The 20,423-nt window shown below is 34.8% G+C and overlaps 1 protein-coding gene across 1 annotated transcript in view; it reads right to left on the reverse strand.

Moving 5' to 3' along the window:
- Positions 1-13,823: 13,823 nt before the first annotated feature.
- LOC110664492 (probable magnesium transporter NIPA6) overlaps positions 13,824-20,423 on the reverse strand; it is a 43,732-nt gene continuing 37,132 nt past the window's right edge. Inside the window, exon 9 of the mRNA XM_021824209.2 lies at positions 13,824-14,317. Coding sequence (XP_021679901.2) covers positions 14,187-14,317 — 131 coding nt within the window. The 3' untranslated portion in view covers positions 13,824-14,186. The remainder of the gene's footprint in view (positions 14,318-20,423) is intronic.

The raw sequence follows: 20,423 nt of genomic DNA on the forward strand, positions 1-20,423 counted from the left end.
ATTTGTTCCCAAGTTATTTATATGAGATATAAATAAGATGGAATGGTGAGTCTCATGCCATATAACAAATATGATAGGCACTTATAAATGATAAGTAGGCCGAACCAGTGACACTTATGACAAGCACATGGAGTTTACTCTTGTCAATATTTTGTCATAAATCATATCAGTGCATATAATCTTTAGACTGAGATAGCCAGATTATCTTTTATATAGGTAGTTTGAGTTTGATACTGCTTTCATACTTGTACTGTGTATGGGTATATGGGTATGTGTTGGCTCCTACTAGTTATATATGGAGGTAGGTGTTGATCAAGATGGAATCTGTTCCTCTAAGTAAATAGAGATAAAATCCTATGTTCATTTAATTGTTCTTGATGTTTCAAGTTCTGGCCAGACAGATAGATTTATTCGAAAGAGTTTACGATGAGAAAATCTTTTAATCAAGAACTGGAATTAAAAGAGAACATAATATTCATAGCAAATGGAGTTTGACATAAACCATGACTCGGCTTGAGTTGGGATTTTGTAACAGAGAGATTCTAGTGCATGGTAACATATGATTATAGGTTCATTTAAGGTAAACCTTATTACTAATTGGGTGGCCATGGCATGCTATGCTAGGTGTTAACCATGGTTTATGAGGTGCATAAAATGATTTAGAGAAATCATTTATGGTAAGAAAGAGTTCTGATGATATTAAGAGTTGATATCATGTCTCATTGCCAATTAGTGATGAGCCTAGTAAGTCACACACATACACAAGTTATCACCTAATTAAATATGACTTAATTAATTAATTAAAGAGTTTAATTGATTAATTAAATAGATTTGGTTTGCAATTAGTTTGCAAAGTCCCTAGCATGACTTGAAACCAAATCTAGATTATTGGATGTATAATATAAGTTAAATTTATATTTAAAGTGTTTAAATATGAATTTAATTGATGAGAAATTAATTAATAGAGATTAATTAATTAATTTATATTTGATATAAATTAATTAGAAGAAGAAAAATAATTATTTTGGGTTGAGAACTCAAAATTAAGACACTGGGGCATTTTAGTCATTTTGCAGTGTGACACGTGGCACCATGAGATGGTGACACATGGGATTACACATAAGCTTGCCAAATGTTTTTTTTTTAATCATGTAAGATGATTAAAATCAAGATTAAATATAGGTTTGACACTTGGCACAATGTGATTGGGTCACTTAAACTTAGAGCTAATCAAAGGGTGACATGTGGCAAGGGTTTAATGTGTTAACCTAGCTATTTAATCGGGTGACAGCTGACAGTAGCTGAATATGAGAGAGAATTTCTTCGGCTGAGTAAGTATGCCAGAGAGATTATTCCCACAGAGGCAGAGAGATGCAGGAGGTTTGAGGAAGGCCTCAATGACAGTATCAGACTTCATATCACAACACTACAGCATACTGATTTCACCCAGCTTGTGGAAGCAGCTATGAATGTGGAAAGAGTTCGAGCTAATGAGCAAATTAGGAGGGGTGAACACCAGAAGAGAGGCTTTGGCCAGTCTAGCTCCACATTCACAGCTAGTAAAAGGCACAGAGGGCAGTCTAGTCAGGCACTGACTCAGAGGCAAGGACAGGGGTCTAGGTCAAAATTTAGGAGAGGTCAGCTGGCAGTATCAGTGGCCAGCACACCAGGACCAGCAGTGAGAGGTCCCGCCCCAGCAACATGCACACATTATGGGAGGAGGCATAGAGGTGAATGCTAGGGATTGACTGGAGCTTGCTATAGGTGTGGGCCCAATGACTGTCTCCAAAGGGATTGTCCTAGGAGGACTATTCCACCAGCACAGATAGAGAGGTCAACTCCTCACAAAGGGGTAAAAAGCCTGAGAGATCTGAGATAGTAGGAGGCACTGTGAGGCTTGCATCTGAGATAGTTGAAGGCCAGATACACGAGTGCCAGAACATGCATACGCCTTTTGGGCCAAAAAAGAGTAGGATGCACCTGATGCCATAGTTGGTACATTTTCTCTCTTTGACTCAGTAATGCATGCATTGATAGGCCCAGGCTCAACTCATCCTTACATTTGCACTACCATTCCAGTAGAAAAGGGTTTAAAGGTTGAACCTATTAAGTAGGACATCCTAGTTACTAACCCTTTAGGCCATAGTGTGATGGTGAACAAGGTCTATAGGGGTTATCCCCTGAGGATTCAGGAGTATGAGTTTTTGGCAGACCTTATTTAGCTGCCTTTTCATGAGTTTGATGTGATTTTAAGGATGGACTAGCTGTCACACCACCAAGTTATGGTGGATTGTCATTTAAAGAGAATCACATTGCAGACTCCTAATAATGAGGAGATCAATATTGTGGGAGAAAGGATGGATTATGTGTCTAATATCATATCAACCACTACTATAAGAAGATTGATAAGGAAGGGTTGTGAAGCTTACTTAGCACATGTGGTTAATACTAGGAAGGCTAAGCCTGACCTTCATGACATACCCGTTGTATGTGATTTTCCAGATGTCTTTCCTAAAGAGTTGCCTGGTTTGCCACTAGAGAGGGAAGTGGAATTTGTTATAGAGGTTATGCCTAGTACTGCACCAGTGTCCATTGCTCCTTATAGGATGGCACCCACATAATTGAAGGAATTAAAAATCTAGTTGCAGGAGTTGCTGGATAAAGGGTTTATATGCTCTAGTGTGTCACCCTGGAGAGCACTAGTATTATTTGTAAAGAAGAAAGATGGGACACTTAGATTGTGTGTAGATTACATACAGTTAAATAAGGTGACTGTGAAGAATATATATCCTTTACCCAGAATTAATGACTTATTTGATTAGCTGAAGGGAGCGGGTGTTTTTTGCAAGATAGATCTTAGATCGGGATATCATCAGCTGAGGGTAAAGGAGTCTGATGTGCCAAAAACTGCATTCAAAACCCGATATGGACATTATGAGTTTTTGGTTATGCCATTTGGGCTAACCAATGCACCAGCAGCATTCATGGACCTGATGAACCATATCTTCCATCCTTATTTAGATCGGTTCATGGTGCACTTTATTGATGATATACTGGTGTATTCTAGAGACCAAGAAGAACATGAAGAGCATTTAAAGATTATACTGCAGACCTTGAGGGAGAAGCAGCTATATGCTAAGTTGTCTAAATGTGAATTTTGGCTATATAAGATTTCTTTTCTGGGCCATATTGTGTTAGCTGATGGGATTAGGGTGGATCCCAAAAAGATACAAGCTATAATGGATTAGAAACCACCGAAGAATGTGACAAAAATTAGAAGTTTCTTGAGGTTGGCTAGCTATTACAGGAGATTTGTGAAGGGATTCTCTCTCATAGCATCGCCATTGACTAAATTGTTGCACAAGAATGTTAAATTCGAGTGGGATGATAAATGTTAAGCAAGTTTTGAATGGCTAAAAGCGATGCTTACAGAGGCACCTATCCCTACCCAGCCATTATCGGGGAAAGACTTTGTGATATATAGTGATGCCTCTCAAAATGGATTAGGGTGTGTATTGATGCAGGAAGGGAAGTTAGTTACTTATGTTTCTAGGCAACTTAAGCCACATGAGAAGAAATACCCCACACATGATTTAGAACTGGCAGCGATTGTGTTTTCATTGAAAATATGGAGGCATTACTTGTATGGTGAGAAGTGTTATATCTACATAGATCACATGAGTCTCAAATACTTGCCAACTCAAAAAGAGCTTAATCTAAGAAAGAAGAGGTGGATAGAGTTCCTAAAGCATTATGATTATATTATTAATTACCACCCTGGAAAGGAAAATGTAGTGGCAGATGCTCTAGGCGGGAAGTCCATAACAACCTTAAGATCTTTAAATGCTTGTTTGACTTTGGCATAAGATGGAGCTATTATAGCTGAGTTGCAAGCGAAGCCTAGTTTGCTACGGCAAGTGCAAGAGGCCCAGAAACGAGATGAAAAGCTAACAACCATTGTAAGGCAAATACAAAAGGGGAAGGAGAATGAATATGAGATCAAGGGAGAAGGGTATTTGTATTATGAAGGAAGAATATGTGTACCCGATAATGAGGAAATTAAAAAGAGCATTCTTAAGGAAACACACAGCAATTTCATTTCCATGCATCCAAAGAGCACAAAGATGTATCGGGAATTGAAAATTCATTACTGGTGGCCTGATATGAAGAAAGATATTGCAGATTATGTGGCTAAATGCTTAATATGTCAGCAAGTAAAGGCAGAGCATCAAGTCCTATAAGGATTGCTGCAACTAATATCGATACCATAGTAGAAATGGGATCGCATCACCATGGATTTTGTTATGGGTCTCCCTCTTACACAGAAGAAGCATGATGTCGTATGGGTGATAGTTGATAGATTGACTAAATCTGTCCATTTTCTACCTGTTAAGACCGACTACTCAATGGAGAGATTGGTTGAGATATACATAAATGAGATAGTTCGGTTACATGGAGTGCCCACATCAATCATTTCTGACAGAGATCCATGGTTTACCTCGCGATTCTGGAAGAAGCTGCAAGAAGCTTTAGGCACTCAGTTGCATTTCAGTACTGCTTTCCACCCTCAAATAAATGGACAATCCGAAGGAGTGATACAGGTGCTAGAGGATATGTTGAGAAGTTGTGTTATTGATTTTAAAGGAAGTTAGGATAGATATCTTCCATTGATGGAATTTGCCTACAACAATAATTATCAATCAAGTATAAAGATGGCACCATATGAGGCTCTGTATGGAAAAAAATATAAAATGCCTCTGTGTTGGATTGAACTTGATGAGGATAAATTGATAGGCCCAAACTTGGTGAGAGAAACTGAGGAAAAAGTAAAGCTCATCAAGGATAGTATGAAAGCCACCTCATATAGACAGAAGTCTTATGCAGATTTGAAAAGGAAAGATATTGAGTACGAGGTCAGCGATAAAGTCTTCTTGAAGGTATCACCATGGAAGAAAGTCCTTAGATTTGAGAAGAAGGGTAAATTGAGCCCTAGGTTTATCAGTCAATACGAAATCCTTGAACGTATGGGTCTGGTAACCTATAAGCTAGCATTACCACCAGAGCTGGACAAAATTCACAATGTGTTTCATATTTTGATGCTAAGAAGATACAAATCAAACCCTTCACATGTCTTATCAGCAGAGACCATTGATGTACAACCTGATTTGACATATGAAGAGGAACCAGTAATGATTTTAGCACGAGAAATCAACGAACTAACAAATAAAAAAATTCCAATGGTGAAAGTACTCTGGAGGAACCACAAAGAGGAGGATGCGACGTGGGAAAGTGAAGAGATCTTGAGACAACAACATCCACAAGTATTTGAACTAGGTAAATTTCGAGGACGAAATTTATTTTAAGAGGGGAAGAATTGTAAAACCCCACTGTAGGTAACTTCGTACATTCTATTGTTTCAGTGACTAACATCTGTCTAGACGGTTGGGATGCCTAAAACTACCCTTAAAATTAAGTAAGAAGTCATAATTTAAAGTAATAAAGATCAAGTAAGGTTTGTAACACCCCTAAGTTCGGTAGTGCGTTCTACTGTTCCGGTGACCAGAGTTGTCCGGACAGCTAGAATGCCTAGAACTACACTTCGATATGAGTGAGGAAACATTAAATAATGAAATATAAGAAAAGAAAATACAAGAAAAATAAAGGAAAAATAATAGTAAAGAAATGCAACTAAGTTAAGCGAGCCGAGAACCCTAGCGATGGGTGACCGCATCGGGAAGTCACGGCGTGGACCGTTGACTAGTCCTGGACCGCGGGGAACCCTGGAAAATATTTTTAAGACTTAAAGAGACACCTATTGAAGTATAAATATCATAAGAAATATTAAAGAAAAATTAAATAATTAGTACAAAGAAAAGTGAGAAATCAAAAAACGGACAAAACCCGATGTTACCGAAAAATCGGGAATGCAACCCGAACAGGGGCATTGTGGTCATTTGACACCCCGAGTTGTCTTTTGACCTAAATTTCCATTAAAAATAAATAATATTACACTTGGAAAATATAATGAAAAAATTAATTTAGCGGTACCTAATGTAAATAACAAAAATGGAGTGTAAATGGAGTAATTATCACTTAAAACTTATTAAATGATTATCCTAGCATGAGTGGAGCACTATGGGAATTAAAAATTCACTAAGTGGGCAGATTACTCCACTAATGTCTTCTTCTTCCTCTCAAATCCTCACTTTGCCGAATTGAATTTTCTCTCCATTGTCCACTATGGCCACACCTTGCATGCAAGCTCCACTCCTAATGATCAAGCCACAATTTCTCCAATTGTTCTTCATTAAACTTGTTCTACACATCATGGGCAGCATGTAGGAAGCAAGAAAAAGAAGTTTTGCTGAAGATTTAAGAAGTCTCATCCATAGGTAAGTTTGAGTTTTTGAATATTGCTTTGTTAAAGTTTGTAAGCATGTTATGGGTGTTTGAATTATGAAGAAATTTTTGAGGTTTGATGTTGAATGGGAATGTGTAATTTTGGCAGCCATGGAAATACCTTGAAGGCAGGTTATTTGTCCTTGTAAATGGTGAATTAAATGATTGATTAAATGTATATTGTGTAGGAAATTGTTTAGGTGATGTATACTTAGTATATGTAAATGTAAAATGAAATTTAAAGCTTGGAAAGTAATGGAATGTAAGTGTACCATTGTGGCAGTTTGCTAACCCTTGAAGAATGCTGGAATTCATGCTTGGTTTATGGAATAATGATGTTAAAATGTGTTGGTTGTTATGGCAGTTTGAATGTATGTATAGTGGTGTGAAGGTTGGACATGTGAATGAGCTTGGTTATGGAGTTAAATTGTTGTAAATTTAGTTGGGCAAATTCTGCACTTGTTGGTGCACATTGAATGTAATTGTAAGCTGCCAGAATGACCTATAATGTGTTGTGAATTATGTTTAGGTCATGGTACAACCAGAATTAGTTTGAATGTTAAGTTTGGTGAGTGTTAAAAGTGATGTTTGATATGTATGCAAGAATTGTAATAAGGCAGTTTGAGTTTTAGGCCTATAACTTTAAGTGTGTGGCTCCAATTGGTATGAGACCAATTGGAGGTGAAACTAGGCACAAAATGTGCCAACTTTCATGAAGGAAGCTTGCCAAAATTCTGCTTGCAAGGTAGCTTGAAAAATGACCAAATCCGGATTAAGTGCAAATGAGGCCTGAAAATTGACCATTTGGGCAGCAGTTAGTGTTTAGGCCATAACTTACTCAAAACAGGTCCAATTGACCTGAAATTTTAACCATGAATATTTAAGACCCATATCTACAAGTCTTATGAAGACACCAAAGCCCAGAAATGACCATAAGTAAGTCAAACAGCTTGCACAAGTTCGGGTCCAAAAACTGGCCGAACCTAAAATGACCTAAAGTGACCTAAAGTGACCAATTTTGGTGCAATTTGACCAGCAATAGTAAAATGACCATAACTTGGTCTACATAACTTAGAATGACCTGAAATTTTGCCCCGCGTGCAATAAGACATAGATCTACAAGTTTGTAGTTTTGATCGAAACCCGAAAACCGAGGGAACTAGGTCGTCCGGCTAGGTCAAACTAGTATCCCGGAATCCAGCAAATCGCAAGAAAATGCAGTATACACGGAAATGAATTTGGTAAAAAAGACTATCGAATGTGACATATTAATGACATTGAAACCTAAATTACCTAGAATGTACCAAGGGTCGACATAGTAGGTTGACTAAGCGAATAAATGAATTCAGTGAATTAATTGTCAAGCATTATCGTTAGAGACAGTTTAAATGAGTACTGAAATACTTCAAATTGTGTTTCTCAGTTAGCAAAGACTCAGGGAGGGGAAGGAAACACTGAGTCAGAGCCAAGAGACAGTTATTAGAGGTTTGTGCATAATAAGTATTTCTTTTGAATTTTTCAATTGAAATAAATTATGATTATTTCTATGTTATTATTTCAAATTGTGTTTGTGCACAATAGCTATTTCTTTTGAATTTTTCAATTGAAATAAATTATTATTATTTTATATGTTATTGTTTTAAATTGTGTCCGTGCACAATACTTTTATATTCACTGCTTTTACTAGCAAATTTATTTGGAGAAATGAGTTATGAATAATTTTTTATTGCTTTGTTTTTGGGAATATTATTTGGAACTTATTGTATTGCCAACTTTGCAAATGGAAATTTTGAGATAAAATGTGATTTGTGGTTTGTATGAAATATTGTGATTTGAAATTGTTTTGATTCACATTTGGCATGACACTGTTGATATATTCCTCCCTCTTTGACTTATCAGTCTGGGGTGAGTGTGATTATGTTCCTCCCTCTTTGACTTGCCAGTCTAAGGTGAGTGTGGATGAGTACTCATTATTCAGCTAGCTTCCTCCCTCATTGATTTCGATTATTGGGGTGAGTGTGTCTTGTCGTGGTGTACAACACGGCATGTGTGGAAAAATTGTGTCATGGCCTAAATTATGTTATCGATTGGCAACATTGTATTATTCAGTTATTTGATCGAATTGTGTTATTGATTTGCAAAACGGTATTATTCAGTTATTTGATCGAATTGTGTTATTGATTTGCAAAACGGTATTATTCAATTACTTGATCAAATTTGTGTTAGGTGAATTTTGTAAATTGTGAAATGGAATTGTGAATCATTTGATTTGTAAACTGTCAATAAAAGATTTATATATCGCATTTCAAATTGTTATTGTGCACCACTGAGTAAATTTTACTCAGCGATAGCTTTTCATTCTTTGTCGCAGTATACAGATCGACAGGTAGCAGACTAAATTTGCTAGTACATTCAGCGAGAAATCATCGGGTATATTGAGTATACCATATTCTGCATTTTATATTGTAATATATGTTCATTGTATGTATATAGTGTTCTTAGTTTTGAGCAGTTGTAAATTAAAATTGTACATTAAAGTTGTAAAATAAATTATGAGTTATTTGGACTTGTGAAAATTGTATTATATTTCTTGTATCTCAGTCTTTGAAAAATTATTGTGGAATTGTGTTGAGAAACATGTTGGAGTTGAGATTTGGAAATATATTTTGAAGTGCTTTTTACAGGTTTTTCTGAAGAACTGTTTTATCCAAATATAGATGGCACTCTGCAAAAAATTTTTACAGAAATTCCAAATAATTCAAATGTGTTAGTTCTATCACTTCAGTTCAAAAAGGTTTTTAACACCTGTAAATAGTGCCCACCACTGTAAAAGAAGTAAGAAAAGTTTTTAAAATCCCTTGTAGTGTATTTAATGGGTTATCAGTAGACGGAGTTGGTAATTCATTAGGTATACTACGGGATCATGTTATGCCTTACAGAGGGGTAGGGTGTGACAAGGTTAAAGAAAAATAAAAGAATTGGAGTAATAATCAGTTAAATGAGCACAAGTCCCAGCGATGAGTAACTCCACTGGGAAGTAACTATGAGTCATATTGTTACTTTAATTCCTGTAGGACCCTCTAAAATTCTTAATTAAGGCTTAATTGGAGTATTTACTATGAATTAATAAATCAAAGAAATGAAAAGAAATAAGTTCAAATAAGCAGAGTAAAAACTAAAGTGAAAAGCGAAGTTAGAGACTTATCGAGTATTATGGAAAAGATGAACAGAAACCCGGTAAGAGTAAAATTTGATCAATTAAAATTAGAGGTCCAATATTGACCAAAAATAATATTTATTAAGTTAATGAAGTGGGATTAATCTAACTAATTAAGATTAGGATAATTAAGTGTGATTAAATTAAAAGTCAATGGTAATGATTAGGAATTTCATAATAATTACATATTTGCCATTCCCCTTATTTATAACTTTGCCATTATATAATTAAATTAATATAAATATCAATTATAAGAGACAAATATCATCTTCTTCCCATTCCCATCTTTACCGTCCACCACACTCTCTCAATTCCTCCATGAAAGCTTCATTCCAAGCTTCCAATCCAGGAATTTCCCCATAATTTTCATAGAAAATTTAGAGAAAACCTTGAATTAAATCCTAATTTGAAGAGACCAAGCAAGAAGTCAAAGAAATTTGCAAGATTTGGGAAGAACGAATTTTAGTTTGGGGAGACCAAAAAGGAGAATCAAAGTTGTTGGTGATTGAAGTTTGATTAAGAGTGATTGAGACTTGTAAACCAAGGTTAGTGCTAAGAATTTCCTTTGAACTTGAAGGTCATGTAGGTGATGGCACCATGATGTAATAATTCTATTTTCTTTTCTTTTTCTTTTCCATTCTTTTTCTCCATACTTCTTAAATTTAATTCTATATTTTAAAATTTTTATTTCTCAGATTTTATTGGACAGTTAGGTCATGAGTCACCTCTAGAGGTGAATTGACCAATTTGCCCCTCACCGGTCTGATCTGGTTTGCCAATAATATTGTGTTTCTTTCGGAACCCTGATCTAATTATTTGATTTGGTTCTCTACCTTTTCCTATGATTTTCACATTTTCCTTAGCTTTGTAATTTTTCTTAGGCATGCAGTGTCACAATGCCCCATGCGAATTTAGGGTTTTGACTGATCTTGTAGTCACTTCCTGGTGCGGTCACCCATTGCTGTGACCCGCTACTCATTTAACCTTTTATGTTCTATTTTTCTTATCTTTATTTAAACTTCTGATAATCACTATTAATTTCTATTCAGGGCTTTTCTAGGTAACTTAAATAAGATTCTAATCCTCTTAATTGTCCGGACCGACACCGGTCACCGAAACAGTGATTTGCACAGGACTATGCATATAGGGGTGTTACATATATATATATATGCAATCTAATTTTATCTTTCATTTCTCTAGCTTTTCTTAATAATTTTAGTTATAAATACATTAAATCACCTTATAATCTTTAATTTGATATTTCTGAACAATCGGTCTTACTTAACTAACCTTTATGATTTGGATGAGCACATTCATGATCGTGTAAACTCTAAAGCAAAGTTACAAGAAACATAAAAATATGTTTAGACAAATATTCAATAACTAATCTAGGAGTCATACAGTGATGTGATTGATAAATAGTTATCGACTTTAGTTTGGCTTGTTTAATGTGCTCAAGGTCAAATAAAAGTAAATGGAATTTAGCCCGCTAAGAAAATTAATGTGTTAAATTTTCCAAATTAATAAGGAGGGCTATTAATTCGAATAAAATAGCGGGAGACCAAATGGAGACTAAAGACCCTATCTTAATTTGGTTAATTAAAATGTATACAAGAACCTAATATTATTTATCCTTGCATTTGTAGATCACTAATTTCACCATGAGTAACAACCATTCTCTGCAAAGCATATTGAATGCTAATAAGTTGGCTGGGTAGGCATATTGGATGCTAATACATTAGTTGGACCAAATTTCTTGGACTAGTATAGAAACTTAAGAATAATTTTCAAGCAAGAAAAGAGATTCTATGTCCTTAGGCATGCCAAACCCTATATTCTTGCTCATGATGCCCCTGAGAAAGTAATGGATGCCTATATTCGTCATACAAATGATGATGAGCAAGCTAAATGTGTGATATTGGCTAGCATGTTTCTACAACTTCAAAGACAATATGAGAACATGGATTCTCACACCATAATTATGCATATTAAAGAGTTGTCTGATGCACAAAGCAAGAATGAAAGATATGAGACATCAAGGGAATTGTTTGTTGTAAGACAACAAATGGATCTTCAGCAAACATTCACGTTTTGAAGGTGATCAACTATATTAAAAAATTATGCCGATTAGGTTTTGTAAGTGATCATGACTTAAGTGTTGAATTAATCTTACAGCTGTTTCCATTTTTTTAATCAATTTAATCATGTCAAAAGTTGTACGGCCTTTTTCTCGTGCATGCGTAGGATTGTGACTGTGCTAGGGATACAAAAATCCCAATCTCATAGTGCGAATATGCTAGTCTAACTTCCAATCTGAATGATTATAAGGTAGAAAATAAATGACTTAATTTTCCCTTGAATTCCTTAACTCCATTAGAATGCACTTCATCTCTATTGTATCAACATGGGAATTTAAGAAAATTGTAGGCTAGGAAAGAGAATTATGAGCAAAAGAGTGATTGAAAATGAAATTGCTAAAGACTGCTAAGAAAATATGTACTAGAAGCTTGAATGAAAATTGAAAACAGTGATGAATTAAATTGTAAACAGAGCAAGAATTGAAAATATGATTAGAAAGTAGTGTCAAACTGAGCTATAAATTGAAAGATAACTTGAAATTAAAAGACCATTGGTTCATGAAAAATAAAGGTTGTACATGAAAATTAAAGACTATTCATTGCTAAAAATGTAAAATATTGCTTTTGAAAAGTAAAATCTGTGTAGAGAAATGTAACTAAAGACCTAATTGCTAGGATTGAAATATGTGTAGGAAATTGTAAACTGACATTGAAAATTAAAAAACTTGATTACTGGAATTGAAATATTTGCAAGAAATTGTAAATTGAAATTGAAAACTGATTGCTAAAATGTAAAAAGCGGGATTGAAATTAAAACTGAACTTTAGAATTGAAAGAATGTAATATTGAAATTGAAAGTTGCAATAGATGTAAAACTAAAAACTGATGGCTAAATGTAAAAGCACAAGGCTAAATTAAAGGTAAGTGGCTACATGATGACTACAGATAAAGACTGTGAAGGTCTTATGTTGTGTTGATGTGATGTTTGTATTTATGTTGAATGAAGCTTGCTCTCACTATTTATAGACATTGCTTGCCTGTGGCCAAGGATATATCTTGAAAAACTTAGTGATCAAGTAAATTGCATCCGCTACATCTTAAAGATGCAGCTTCCAATTTGTTTTGCCGCGAAAATCATGTGATGATTTCCTATACTTGCTCTCTATGGTGCAACAAACTTGCTCCTTAAGGCAGTGCAACCACTTAGGAAAAATCTCTTAGTGCTCCTTGTTTGTGTAACAGCCCCTTATTTCCAATAACTATTTAATCTAGGAGCAAAACCACTTGCTCTCCACTCCACTTTCTTTTTAATCTAGGAACAAATCCACTTGCTCCCCTCCCTTTTGACTTGAACCATGGGTTGGACCTCGTATGATATGAACAATTTAATGTTTAATCCATGCACCCATAATTAATTTGAGCTTTAAAAATTAAAAATCAATTGTGCTGCAAACAACAGCCCCAACCTTTAAGCTTTTCACTGTTCATAATGAACAGTGAAGGAAAACTAGATTGACTGAACTGTTAAATATGCCAACAACTGATGAAGGAAAACTTAGGAAAGATAAAGTCCATTTTCTTGTGCTCCACCCTTCTAAGACCAAATCTAACCGGTCTAAGAAGAGGAAGGATAAGAAGGAAGGGGAGTTGGAGGCATTAGGAAAGACAAGGGCACCTACCTCATCCACTAGAAGAGGAGCTGTGCTACCTTCCATCCTTGAAGGCGAAGAAGCTCGGTGAAGCCTTACCTCAAGTTCATGATTAAGATAGATTTTATCAATGACATTCTCATGGGGATATTTAGCGTGCCCATTCTGGTGGTCTCTCACCAAATTTTAATTGATGACTTCTCTGGAATTAAAAAGTAATTTAAATAATAATTTTTTATAAGAAAATTAATTTTTATTTGCAAAACAAAATTAAATAATAAATTCAATAACCGATGTAATTTACTCCATTGTGGTTCTTCACTCTTCTGACCCTTTGGTCTTTACTAATTGGCATCAATTACAAAAGAGTAAATGATAATACAGATTTTATTAGGATTAGAATGTCTTTATCTTATAAAAGGCTATGAATCCGATTATTGAAAGCAAGGACAAATAAATTTCAGCAGAACACGAGGCAAATATAACAATAATTTTTCATATGAAATAATAACCCTAAAAAAAATTGAAAGGACCATACTACAGGGGTCAGCTCACTTTGAAGATTACACACCAGAGACTTCATTTTTACAATAAAATATGATATAGCTACAAATTGAAAAGAAGGAAAATGTCAAAAAAAAAAAAAGAAAAAATAGTCACTCGGGATTGCAGCACAAAATGGAAACAAATATTTTTCGACCTCTTAATAGGTCAAAGAAATACAAAGAATTTATCCTAAAAAAATATTACCAGATACTTTTCGCCTGCACAACCCCATAGGATTTTGAAGCTCCAGACATGTTGATATTTTCAAACCTTTTGTTCCCAAAGCGTACTTTCTATTTACTTGAAGTAGTCTTGCCGCAGAACTGTAACAAAATTGGGGGTTTGCCCATCTTCGTCTTTCTGCTTCCAAAGTTCCCCATTGCCTTGGATGTACCATGATACTTTTGGAGACAATGGAGTATAAAGATCTGCATGTTTGGAATTATCAGATAAATGCAAGCCTTATTGGGCTTCTGTCTCTATTTTCAGATTAAGGTTAAAGCCCATACAACCAAGTCAAAGAAAGCTGAGAAGGGATATTGTGCCTCCCCAACCCAACCCAAGCCAAAATAATAATAATAATAATAATAAATGAAGATAATAGGCTTTTTTTTAACGTATTATATGAGAAATATCAGAGAATATTATATAGTAACTCACACTGTTTATTGCGAGATGAAGAAAATATTCCCAAAACCAAAAGAATTTGAAACTCTTCCTAGGTACCCATTTGAACACATTTTGACTGAAGTCGAATTCTGAAACTCATCATATATTTATTGTCCTTCTGTTTTCAGTTATAATCCCAGTCTATGCTGCAAATCACAATGTTCTAAAATACAACAAGTCTCCAACAGATAACTAATGAAGAATTTTGATCTCTAACTCATTATAATTTTGATTTAGCAAAGGGGTCCTAGAGCGCCTGAGCTGAGAGAGGTTACGCACTAAAAAAATAATTATAAATAAATAAGTAAATAAAAATGGCTAATGAATTTAATATTAACTTTACACTCACAACAAATTCAAATCCCACTATAAATGACAAAAGAATACCAAACATTTATAAAAATTTCCAAATATTAGCATCAGGAGAACTGAAAGTCTTTAGTGAGACATGCACACATTATATACATAACAATAGAGATGCCAAGCTTATTGGCCCATATGGATACTGTCACATATAGAAGTAGGTTTCAAAATAAGTGAGAATAGATCAGGAAATATGGATCAAAAGAAAAGAAAAATTAAATTACTATATTAAACTACTATGCAATTGGCCAATTTTCTTCTTTTTGGGTTTTGCAATATGTTGGAATCCATTAGGATTTGTATTCTATTTGTAATTATCTTCCTTTTTTGTTAGTGTCCTAGTGCATCTTGGTTTTCTAGTGTATCTAGAACTATTGTAATAGGGAGAAGTGTATAAAGCTACACAACAGAAATATAGAGTTTCTCTTCTAAAATAATTTCATCATGGTATCAAAGCTTTGCCATTAATTCTTGGCGTGAGTTTTCTGCAAACAGCATTAAGGTTGCTAGGCCAAGCTTCTAGGCATCAACCACTAAGAAGTTGTATTACACCACCCCTACCAGATGAAAGAGCATCTGCCGATCGGCCTGTGCCCGGAAAATCATCGTCGTCCTACGTAGCTTGTGGTCACACTCTGCCACAAGTTCTACCATCGATCCCATGCGCTGGCGCATGTTGCCGTTTCTAGGAGTTTTTTCTGGCCATTTTCTTCTCCGACAATCTCCCCATGGTTTTGTGCCTCTGCCTAGCTAGTTTTCCACCTTGGTCTGCACTTTTGATTATTGGGTTTATTTTTCCTCTCTACTGCTACTATGGCCTTTTTTTTTTCTTTCTGCCTTTTCTTGGGTTGATTCTTTAATATGGCTGATGGAAAAAAAGAATTTATTGAAACCAAGATAAGCCCTATGAGTGAAAACCTTTCATTACAAATTAGCCCTTTAAAGTTTGATGGTACTAATCATCTTGCATGATCGAGATCTTGTTCACTGTTTATTCAAGCTAGAGGGCTACCGGGATATATCATTGGAGACAAAACCAAACAAGAAACTAGTAGTTCTACTCATAGCCAGTGGGAGTCAGAGAATACCCATATAATGTCCTGACTAATTAATTCAATGCAACCACAAATAGCCCATAGATATTTGCTTTTGGATAATGTTGCTACTATCTGAAATCTCAACGGACAATGATGCTCAGTACAGTCTCTAAGGCGTTTGCTGTCACAACTGGAATCTCAAACTGTCACAGTTGTTTATTCTAATATTGTTAAATCAGATAATGTTTTCCTTACCAATCTTGAAAATCTCTTTGGGTTTAAGATTTTGGAGCAAACAAGCACATAACAGGCTCTTTAAATAAGTTCACAACCTATTCCCCATGTTCAACAAAAGAAAAAGTCAGCATAGCGAATGGATCCTTAGCCAATATCTCTGAAACAGATTTTGTTGAATGTACTCGCACTATAAATCTTACTTTCTGCTGGAATCTCAATCCCTACATTAAAGGGATTATTATTTCTTTCTTCTTATGTATATAATGTTTCCTATTTATATTAGATTCCATTAAATTAGGTTTCTTTGTAAATGTAGGAATCTTCTATATGAATAAGCATATGTACAATGTTATTAAAACATATGAAAAATATAGAAATTTCTCTCAAATACATTAGTTTTATTATCGTATCAGAGCTTTCAATTCATTAGGACAGGCTGTAGTACTGTTGATCGGTACTGTTTATGCATACTGTTCACGCACACTGTTCATGGGTACTATTCACGCACACTGTTTGAGAGTACTATTCATTGGCACTATTCATAACATGCGGACTTCCAACTTTTACAACTGTTTCTAGTGTATTGCACTTCTGCCCAGCCGTTTTTCTTAATCTGACCACAAGCGAATATGTCTGAAACAGTGGATTACTCTGGAAAAACAAATGATATTGATATTTTTTCCAATAAAAAAGTTCAATCCCTAAGGTGTTTGTTATCTCAGCTTGAATCTCAATCTTCCACAATTGGCTCTTCCAATTTTGCCAAATTAGGTAATACTTTTCTTGCCAATCTTGACAAATCTTGTTGGATTATAGATTCTGAAGCAAACAAACATATGACAGACTCTTCAAATAAATTATGTACCTATTCTCCCTGCGCAAGAAAAGAAAAAGTCCATATAGCGGACGGTTTCTTAACAACAATTTCTGGTACAGATTCTGTTATATGCACTCCCAATATAAATCTCACTTCAATTCTTCATGTTTCCAGCTTTCCTATTAATCTTTTATTTGTCAGTTCCGTTACTCAAGCTCTTAATTGCAAAATTGAATTTTTTTTTTTTTTTACTACACATTGCATTTTTCAGGATTTGAAAATAGAGAAAATGATTGGCAGTGGTAGATTGCGAGATGGTCTGTATTTTCTAGATAACGATTGTAATTCCTCAAATCTCAAAGCAAACCACGCTTTGTTATGAAAGACTATGAGTGCTAATGAGGAGATTATCAAGTGGCATAGGAGATTAAGACATCCATCTTTTCTTGCTTTAAAATGGTTACATCCTAATTTATTTAGAAGTTGCAACTCAGAATTACTAGTTTGTGATGCTTGTGAATTTGCTAAACACACAAGACAATCTTATCCTTCAACAAATAATAGAAGTCTAGTCCCTTTTATGACTATTTATTCTAACGTATGAGGACCTGCCCAAACTACTTCTTTGCCTAGATATAGATAGTTTGTCACTTTTATTGACTATTGCACTAAGCTGACATGGGTTTTTTTCATAAGAGAAAAAAGTGAAGCGTTTTCTTGCTTTCAACAGTTTCAAAAAATGATTTACACACAGTTTGATGCTAAGGTTAAAATTTTAAGAACTGATAATGGCACAGAATATGTTAATGGTATTTTTCATGCTTATTTGGATTCAAATGGTACAATGCATCAAACTAGTTGTGTCAAACTAGTAAACAAAATGGGGTATCTGAGAAAAAAAAAATGAAATTTATTAGAGGTGGCTCGATCTCTTATATTTGTTATGAATCTACCTACACCTTATTGGGGGTATGCAGTTCTTGCAGTAACATTTCAATAGAATGCCTCTAAGAACATTAAACTTTAAGAGCCCTTTAAAGGTTTTACAAAGCCATAATTCTTATACTGTGTGTGTTTTGTCCACAAAACAAATATTGGGAAGTTAGAACCTAGAACTCTTAAATGTGTGTTTGTAGGTCATTCTGGTACTAAAAAGGGCTATAAATACTATCATCCTCCTACAAGGAAATATATTGTCGGTATAAATGGTACCTTTAAAGAATATGAGCCTTATTTCCCTGTCAAATCATGTTGGAATCCTGCTAGATTGTAAATCCCTAAATTAAAGGAATTGTAAATTGTAAATCCCTAAATTAAAGGGATTATATTGTATTGTATTTCTTCTTTCCTTCTTGTAGGTATCTTCCCCTTTGTATTCAAGACTATTGTATATAAATAGGAAGAGTGTAAAAGGCAAATACACACTAAAATAAAAAAAAATTAAAAAAAAAAAAACTCTTTTCCTTCTCAACATGGTATTAGAGCTCTGCCATTAATTTTTGGCATGACTTTCCTACAAACAGTGTTAGGGTTGCTAGGGTAAGATTATAAGCACCAACCACTAAGGAGTTGTACTACAACACTCCTGTCAGAGGAAAGAACGTTCGCCGATTGGCCTGTTGTAGGAAATCTTTGCCGTCTAATGTCACATGGTCACACGCACCACCACTGATCCCACGCACCGACGCGTGTTGCCATTTTCGGGGTTTTTTCCGACCAATTTTTTCTCCGACAATCTACCTAGGTCTTTGCACCTCTGCCCAACTGGTTTGCCACCTTGATTTGCACTTCTGATTCTTGGGTTTACTTTTTCCTCTCTACTGTTGCTACTTTGACATTTTTATTGCTGTGTTTCCTCTTTTTTGTGGCCTAATTCTTTAATATGGCTGATGGAAAAAAAAATAATTTACTAAAACAAAGATGAGCACTATGAGTGATAACCCTTCGTTACAAAGTAGCCTCGTAAAGCTTGATGGTAGTAATTATCTTGCATGGTTGAGATCTTGTTCATTGTTTATTGAGGCTAAAGAGCTACATGGATATATCACTAGAGACAACCAAACCAAAAGCGAGTGGTTCTACTTATAGCTAATGGGAATCAGAGAATTCCCTAGTGATGTCTTGGCTAATCAACTCAATGCAACCACAAATAGCTCATGGATGTTTGCTTCTGGATAACACTGCTGCTATTTGAAATGTTGTATCTCAAACTTATTCTCAAACGGGCAATGATGCACAGATCTATGAGACACGGAACAAGGTTCATAACATGAAACAAGATGAGAGGACCATTGCTACTGAGGCGTTTGCTATCATAGCTAGAATCTCAAACGGCCAAAGTTGCCTCTTCTAATTTTGTTAAATTAGATAATACTTTTCTTGCTAATCTTGAATTTCTCCTAGGGTTATAGATTCTAGAGTAAACAAGCATATAACAGACTCTTCAGAAAAATTTATAACATATTTCCCATGTTAAAGAAAAGAAAAAGTCGGCATAGAAGACGAATCCTTAGCTAATATCTCTGGAATAGATTCTATTGAATGCACTCCTACAATAAATCTTGCTTCAATTTTGCATGTGCCCAGTTTTCCTATTAGCCTCTTATCTGTTAGCTCCATTACTAAACCCCTTAATTGCAAAGTTAAATTTTTTCCTATCCATTGTGGGTTTTAGGAACTAAAAACAGGGAGAATGATTAGCACTGGTAGATTACAAGATGGCTTGTATTTGCAAGATGACAGTAATGGATAAATTTCAACAACTGTCCCTGAACTTATATAGTTATAACACTATAGTCCTTCAACTTTAAAATGTAATATAAAATCTCATAAACTTTCAAATTTTGCATAGTAAAATCCCTCTAACTTTCAATTACTAATTTTTCAGTTAGAAACTGTCCAGGTCAGCGTCTAACTGAAAAACCGGTAATTTGAGGTTAGAGGGATTTTACTATGCAAAATTTGAAAGTTGATGGGGTTCTATGTTACATTTTTAAGTTGAGGGATTGTAATGTTACAACTAGATAAGTTCAGGGACAGTTGTCAAAATTTATCCTAACAGTAATGGTTTCTCAAACCCCAAAGCTTTGGTAGGAAATTCAATAAGAGCTTATCAGGAGATCATTCAATGGCATAAGTGATTAGAACATTCTTCTTTTTCAGCCTTAGAAATGTTATATCCCATTTTGTTTAGACAATGCAAATCAGTGTTAGTTTGCGATGCATGTAAACTAGCCAAACACAAAAGGAATTCTTATCCTTCAATAAATAATAAAGTTTTGGTTCCTTTTATGACTATCCATTCTGATATATGGGGTCCTACTCAAACAACCTCTTTATATAGTAATAGATAGTTTGTCACTTTTATTGACCGTTACACTAGGTTGACTTAGATTTATTTGATGAGATTTA

This window comes from Hevea brasiliensis, chromosome 10 (assembly GCF_030052815.1).
Source record: "Hevea brasiliensis isolate MT/VB/25A 57/8 chromosome 10, ASM3005281v1, whole genome shotgun sequence".
In the NCBI taxonomy this organism is placed as follows: Eukaryota; Viridiplantae; Streptophyta; class Magnoliopsida; order Malpighiales; family Euphorbiaceae; genus Hevea; species Hevea brasiliensis.